The sequence below is a fragment of the Glycine soja genome, chromosome 7, assembly GCF_004193775.1.
Source record: "Glycine soja cultivar W05 chromosome 7, ASM419377v2, whole genome shotgun sequence".
NCBI lineage: Eukaryota > Viridiplantae > Streptophyta > Magnoliopsida > Fabales > Fabaceae > Glycine > Glycine soja.
In genome coordinates, this window is record NC_041008.1 from 16,817,925 (window position 1) to 16,825,820 (window position 7,896).

Consider the following 7,896-nt stretch of genomic DNA (forward strand, 5'->3'; position numbering starts at 1 on the left):
TTTGTCTTCTTCGTTGTGTATAGATGATCCATAACTGTAAAAAACATGATCCGTGTTTGAGTTCTGCGACGTGCGAAACATGCGGATCAAGTTGATCCGCGTGAACTTTTTAATTTTTAAAAATTGAAATTATAATGTTTAACAAAAAAATTTGGTTTGTATTAATGTATGAGATTTATATTTTGTTTAAGATGGGTTTGTTTAACTAAAGCATGAGGTATGATGCGGAAACATGGGTTTGTTTAAGATATTTTGTTTGGTGTGAATTTATATTTTGAAGGTTTCAGTGGTTTATTATTTTATTTATGTCTTGTATGGTAGTGAATATGCAATTGAAAATAAGAACACAAACTAATAGTTGTAGCTTTACCTTGAACACAAACTATTAAGTTTTGTTCAAGTTTATTGACTCGTTAGAATCCCAAAAGGATGCTTAAAAAAATTGAACCATATAATCCCTTTTAATGACTTTCTAGAGCATTCCTACATCCCTTGTTTGAACTTACATATTCAAAGGTGTATAGAAACTAAACCAAATATTGAGATTGATATTATGGAGTTTATAGGAAATGATTTTTCAACACATGTGATATATTACTCCCTAGAAACCAAATAAAGCATACAACTCTAAGTTGATAAGAGAATATCCTATAACGAAAGTCAATCAATAATGTTTTCTATAATTTGCAACTATTTAAGATATTGATACAAAAACCAACTGTCAAAGGTGTATAGAAACTAAATCAAATATTGAATGTTTGCTTCAATGGTCTTAGAACTTTGATCAACATTGTATTAGACAATTTTGATCAAAGTGGATAGAAACTAAACCAAATATTGGAACTAGCTATAAAAGAGAGCAACTTTGATCAACATTGTATTAGACAATTAACTTTTAAAAAACATGATATAGCATGAAAGCATCTTAGCATAACAAATGTAATACAAGTGCAATCCAATAAAAATATGTTAAAAATAGATAAAAATCTACACATAAATAAAATTTCAAAATTTCTAAATTTGCAGATCATGGTTAAGACTAGAGGATTAGGCCATGCATTAGGTAAGGTTGGTGCCAGAGGTTGGGGAGAGGAGGGGATGGTGATGATATTGATGATGCTCCCCAGTGCCAAAGGCCGACCGCACTGGCACGCAGGCGACGGGTACCAGTCATTCTTGATGATGATGTGTCTGTGGTACCTGCAGACTCACCTGCGGTACCAGAGGCAGAGGCTGTTGTAGCTGGGGATGAGCCCATGGTAGATGCTGCCGCATAGGACACCGGTGCAGAGATTGACGCACAAGATACCGATGCAGAGACTGACGGGGACGAGCCTGTGGGATTTCCTGGTGGACCCAGGGACCCATCAGTGCTTACAGAGTATGCTGACCATGTTGCGGGCAGCGTATGGTCTGGATAGGTGTTTATAAGATTAAAGTTAGTTAACTTTTATTTTTTTTGAATTTTTGGTTACTGATTGACATTATTTGAACAAATTGTGTGTTCCTTTATACTTCAATTTAGGAACGTTCTGAGTTGAAGTTATGCTCTCATGGGAGGAAGGTGCATAACTTGGGCAGGCCTGTTCCTGCAATTGAGGACATGGTTGTTGGGACAGGATTAAGTCCTTTGATCGCGTGTTCGATAGACACCAGCAATCAGGGACTTATATCCTCCTTTGTGGAGAGGTGGGACCGGGAGACTTCTAGTTTCCATCTTTTTGTGGGGGAGGTGTTGATCACGCTGGACGACGTCGCGTATCTTCTCCATTTGCCTATCGTTGGCGCATTCCATGACTTCCAGCCTCTGTGCATCGATGAGACGGTGGTGCTGTTGGTTGAGTTACTGATGGTCTCAACAGAGGTGGCCATGACCGAGACAGGCCAATGTGGTGGACCATATGTACGCCTGTAGTGGCTGCGAGACGTATACCAGCGCAGATGTCAGACGCAACACTGGGCAGTTATCGCTCACGCTTATCTTCTACATCTTTTGGGTTGCACTCTTTTTGCTAATAAGAGTGCAACCCATGTTCATGTCTCACACTTACAGGCTCTGCATGACCTTAATCTTGTTGGGCGGTATGCATGGGGAGCTGTTGGTCTCATCCATATGTACGATCAACTTAATGATGCCAGTCTCAGTGTGACATCCTAGAATTTCTACACGGAATTTTGTAAGTGTTACATCTAAATAATTATATATATATATATTCTTGGTAGAAGTATGTACATTAGGGGAAAGATACGCGAGTTAGACTAATTAACAAAGAGTAACCCATAACTGAACGGTTATAGAGTAATTCGCAATTAATTAGTAAAAAAAAATTATCGTTTTGCTTGCAACTTAAAATTTAACAAAACCAACCTCTGAACCACGCTCAGGGTCTCATTCTAAGCGTTTTGATATATATATATATATATATATATATATATATATATATATATATATATATATATATATATATATATTGCCTACTTTCAAAAACGGGCCCCGACGGGTGCAGAGAAACGCGAGGAACTAGAACCAGAGAGGTGGCACGCAAACCAAGGCAGGATTTCAGCATCCAAAAGGTCAAATTTTTCTCTCCTTTGTGACTGAGTATGAAGTCAAATCAAAGGAAAAAGGTGGGCCCTTTTGCTCCACTTAAAATGGGACATGTGGCATTGCTTTATAAAAGAAATACCCTTTTGTACAAAAAGTCAAATCTTCTCTCTCCTTCTTCAAAAATTTCATAAGCTTTTCCTCCCTTCCACGTTGCTTTTCTTCTTTCTTCTTCTCCACCATTGAAGCTCCAAAATTCCTCCTCATTTATACCCCAAATTGCAAGGAGAAGCCATTTTCGGAGTCTTGGAGCATACCTCTACTTCGTGAAGCTTCAAATTTCAGGTAAGGGTGGACTTCTTCTCACTTGAAATTCGTGGGTGTTGGGTTTTTGGGAGCTATAATGGGTAGTTCTTCTAGGTTATTGCGTTAGGGTAGTTATTTGTGAAGGAATTTGTTGAAATCATGCTAAACTTGATATGTTTGATGTGAGAAAAATTACCCATGCTGACTTAGGGTTTTATAATGATGCTTTGTGATATATGTATGCTTGAAATGTTGATAGAAAACTGGTAGAGATGATGGGGAGAGTTAACTTAGGGTTAAATGTGAGAATGGTAGTGTTGTAGGTGGAAAAATGTGAGATTTTGAGGGTTAGAAAAGCCAGATTTGGGGTTAGTGGAAATTGGAGTCTAAAGTGAGTTGATTCTAGTTTAGAATGTCAATTAGGACTTGTAGGAAAGCTTGGGCAGAGCAAATGAGAAAAATGAGTGACAAATGTGAAAGAAAAGAGCCATTTTTAGGGTAAATTGGGTGTTGAGAGGTCAAATTTTGAATAGGTGGAGTTTTCACCTTAGAACCAGTTTGAGCAAGTCTAAATCAATGTTATAGACTTGATTGAGATGAGAGTTTACCCCAAAATTACCCAATTCTCATTTTTCACCTTTCAAACCTTGAGAATTCACTAAATTGGTGGGTTTTGGATACCTATATTTTGATTTGCCTTGGTCTGAAGTTTATTTTTGGTTTAAATATGATTTATACATGATTTAGGACTTGTAGGATCCAATTTGAGTAAAATTGGATGTGGGCAAGTTGGATTTCGAAATCTGCCATATTATGCAGAAAAATGCTGTTAGATTGTGCAGTAGATTTTTACCCAAATGTGCAGAAAAATGGTTGTGCATTGCTAGTCATGGGAAGGGTAGTACATCTCGTGTTCCATGCATTTTCTAGCAGATCCCAACGGTCAACATGTAGATTTATGTACTAGGAACCTTTAGTAAAATTTTCAAGACGATCCAATGGTTAACAAATCAGAACGAAGATAATGTTATTGGGGTATGTGAGTAGGGAAAACTATGGAATTTGAATGAGTTTTGTGCAGAGTTTTCTGCCTCCACTCTGTTTTCTTGGTTTAGGGTAGTTTCTTGACAAATGAAATCGAATTGTTTGGATATTGTGGAAGCTTGGAGGGGTTGATGGGGACCCGATGCTGAGAGGAACGAGGATAAGGGCTACGTAGGAGTGCGTGAGCTCAATTTAAAGGTGGGCAACTGGGGATGGTGTGTTTATGTTTGACTTGTGGAAGTGGGAGAGTTGATTTGCGTCATCGCCCGATTGCCACCTAGTACCACATATGACGGGTGCCCCATAATCCAATAAGCTTGATGTGAGAAAGCGTTGAAGAGTCAGTCTTCCTACTTTTGTTTGTTGACCACAAAGTGGTACCTGGAGATATGTCGCGGGGGTCAGGAGACATTGGGGACATCAGGTGGGGTGTTATTGCCCAAAACCAAGCTTGACTAATCCCGACCCAACCCGGGCATAGTCAGTCAGTGAGAACCTGCGACGTACCTAAGTAGGCGAGTTCCTGGCAGTCAACCAATAAAAGAACAAAGTCCACGAAGCAAGGAGGCTTGTGTGGCGGCTGGCCAGCTATGTATCTTGGGTGGTATCTGTAAATTAGCCTCTGGTAATCGATTACCATTCGTGGGTAATCGATTACAGGGGTTAAAAATGGAGACAGGATGTTAAATGGCCTCTGGTAATCGATTACCAATGGTGTGTAATCGATTACACAGCGTGATAGGGCACTGGTAATCAATTACCAGTTTGGTGTAATCGTTTACACAGGGTGATAGGGCACTGATAATCGATTACCATTTATGTGTAATCGATTACACAGTGTAATTTTTAATTTCCAATGTGCAAAGGCTGTGTAATTCATTTTTGGGCACTGGTAATCGATTACATACTTTGGTAATCGATTACCAGAGAGGAAATCCCTTGAACAAGACATTTTGACTATGTGTAGCCGTTAGGGGACGCATTGTATTGTTACCTATGTAGTTAGATTTCTTGTGAAAAAGTCTACCCTCTTTCTTTTATCTCTTGTAGATCGCGATGGCAGCGCAGTTGATCCATGATCGCGTGGTGATGGAGGGCCTAGAGGGTGTTTGGGAGACCCTCGAAGGCAATGAGAAGTGCCGATTCCGGGGCACAATTCGACTCACTGTTACTTCACTAGTTCATCTGAAGCAACCCGCACACACACTTCAATAGCCTGTGGAGTGGATACTACCTACACCTACTCCATATCGATTAGTTGAGCCCGTTCAAGTGATAGAGGTGTCATCCTCTGAAGAATATCTTGAAGAGGACCCAGAGGAGTTACCTCCTGAACCTGCTGTGGATGCCCTTGACTTCCCAGAGGATGATGAGGACCCACTCCCTAATGTTGATTCTCCAGAGGATGTTATGTCAGCATCTGAGGCAGACTCTAAAGAGGAGAGCGGCCCTGGAGGGACAGCGAATAGCGACGACTCCTCATCGTAGCAAACGGCTCCTTAGACTAGGCGTACATACTTTTTGTGGGTGGGTGTATCTAGTTCAGACTGCTAGGTTTACTCTTTTGATTTTTGGGTGGGTAGACCTATTGTATAGAAATTTTGATGATTGTATATAATGTGGCTGAAGCCACCACAGTTGTTACCTTTGCTCTGGATGTCACTATGTTATTTTGCAAACTCCCATATTTTGGATAGTTTTAGATGATAAATATAATTATGTTTAATCTTGTTATTTGAAAAGGAAATGTTAACAAACTTTATTTGAAAAGAGTTTACCGACCGCATTTTATTATTTTCATGTGACGACCTTGAATGATGGCTGGCATATTTTTGAAAGAGCAAAATAGTTTAGAGGTTATGAGTGATCAGAAAGAAATGACTCCGAATAGAGTTGCGAACTGGCCATTCAGGACTCTATAGTGATAATTTTTCTTCTGAATTTAATTTTCGTGAAATGAATAACAATGCAAAAAAAAAAAAAGAGAGAGAGAAAAGAAAAAGAAAAAAAAATTCCCATGGTTTCTGCTATTTAATTTATTATTATTAAACCAGTCATTATTTAGGGATCCCACACTCAGCACCAGTCGATAGCTTGCTGGTTACATCACCTTGTTATAGGTAATTAACATGTATTTCATAATTTATTTACAACAATGTTTTAATGAGTGTATATTTAATTAACATGTATGATTTTTGTGTAAACTCTGTAGTGTTGGATATACGAGCACTTTTTGTCAGTTTCAGAGTGCAATGCTGATCCGGACTATGACGAGGTGTCACCACGTGTGTGTCGGTGGATTGTGACGAAGAAGACTGTGAAGAAGGTATCTACAGTGACGTACAGGCAGTGCCTGGATTGTCTAAGGATCCTAGATGTCTGCTGGATGCCATATGCAGAGCACCGACCTATCCAGGACTTTCATCTGATTTCGTGTTTCTCGGGACAGCTCCATTGGGGGCCTGTTGTTGTCAGATACAGACCGGAAAAGGTTATGCGCCAGTTCGGCTACGTCCAGTGCATTCCTGCACACCCTGTCCATTCATGGGTGTCATATGATGACGTGAATGATACTTGGACGCACTACTCAGACTATCTGGCAACAGCAGGTGATCTATGTATTGTGTCAGGTCAGTGTGCGCCTGACTACATAGACTGGTTCTTTGTCATATTGCATCCATTCATGACTGTGCCACAGACGGATCCTCCTCAAGATGCATATGCGACGCATCCCAGTCATATCCCTCATGAGGCAGCACCGACATCGACACATGCGGATCCTGATGCGGACGAGCCCAAACATGCAGTGGTAAGTGTTACTATTTGATTAGATGTATGTCATTTACTTCAATTATTTTAATACTAATTTGTATAATTCGTTTGTTTTCTATTTAACAGGAGGCTTGTCATGCGATCGCGGAGGCGTTGGAGCAACATCTAAATGCGCCAAGCACATCCACTCATGAAGAGGTCATCCAAAAATGCCTCAGGATTGCCAGGGGTGTCACAGAAGATGTGAGGTCTCAACGTAGGCGCCGCACGGATCATCAATAGTTTATTCACACTTTAGATATCATTAGTTTTTGATGATGTATTTGACTTAACCTTTTATATATTTTAAGTTATTTTGATTAATAATATTAGTGTTATTTTGTCAATTATGTTTAAATTACGTGATCCAAAATTTATACCAAATTCATTCAAAATTCATCGACATATTATGAATGGAAGTAAGTAAATTAGAAATGTTAAACTAATATTACAAATGTCATTTAAAATTAAGTTTCAATAAAGTTAAATTTTTTAAAAAAATTCAGTCTCTTACGAATCAAGTTGATTCGTGGAAAACTCGCGGATCAAGTTGATCTGTATAATGCTTGTGGATCAACTTGATCCGTGAAAAACTCACGGATCAACTTGATCCGCATTTGGTCCACTTGTGTTACACGGATCAAGTTGATCCGCGGGAGTCTTTCCACAAATCAACTTAATCCGCATAACGAAACATTAGAGAAGCATTTATGGTATTTTTAAGTGATGCTGGATGCACCAACAATAACGCTGAGTGCACCTAGCAACACCCACTCGAAAAACTAGTACTCTAGAATAATAGCTTTTATATATACACTATTGCAAGGTTATGAAGGGTTCCCATGTGAAAAGCGTTAAGCGTCAATAGAAAATTTCCATAATATATCCATTGGCCCCTAAATCGTGTTGCACCACCCCTAGCCTAGCACTTTGATGATTGTTACCCGTGCAAGTCAGGGCCACTTTTCATTTCTTAGGTATGCTACTTTTTTATTTCTAATGCCGTGTCCATGTGGCGATGATGATGATGAGATTCAAATTATATATGAAAAAGGAATGGAAGACAATGAGAGCATTTTAGAGAATCAAGTCAATTGAAAACTACTACGAAATATCTCTTAATTAGCATGTCCCTAGTAAGTCATTCAATTCATAATAGCTAGCCAGTAAAGAAAGTTCGGGAAAAGCAA

The 7,896-nt window shown here is 39.1% G+C and overlaps 1 protein-coding gene across 1 annotated transcript; it reads left to right on the forward strand.

The window, feature by feature from the left end:
* The first annotated feature begins 1,029 nt into the window (after positions 1 to 1,029).
* LOC114420432 (protein MAIN-LIKE 2-like) lies at positions 1,030 to 6,949 on the forward strand. Its single transcript, XM_028386328.1, has 6 exons — positions 1,030 to 1,101; positions 1,278 to 1,406; positions 1,526 to 1,903; positions 2,054 to 2,146; positions 6,108 to 6,704; positions 6,794 to 6,949. The coding sequence occupies exons 1-6, from the start codon at positions 1,030 to 1,032 to the stop codon at positions 6,947 to 6,949; spliced, it is 1,425 nt and encodes a 474-aa protein (XP_028242129.1).
* The last annotated feature ends 947 nt before the right edge of the window (positions 6,950 to 7,896 follow it).

Bases quoted from the DNA above. Each gene is read 5' to 3' on its own strand.
- LOC114420432 (XM_028386328.1), top strand. From the start codon at position 1,030: ATGGTTAAGACTAGAGGATTAGGCCATGCATTAGGTAAGGTTGGTGCC. The intron at 1,102-1,277 runs GTGATGATATTG...GCTGCCGCATAG, and splicing joins GTTGGGGAGAGGAGGGGATG to GACACCGGTGCAGAGATTGA. The intron at 2,147-6,107 runs GTGACATCCTAG...TAAACTCTGTAG, and splicing joins TTAATGATGCCAGTCTCAGT to TGTTGGATATACGAGCACTT.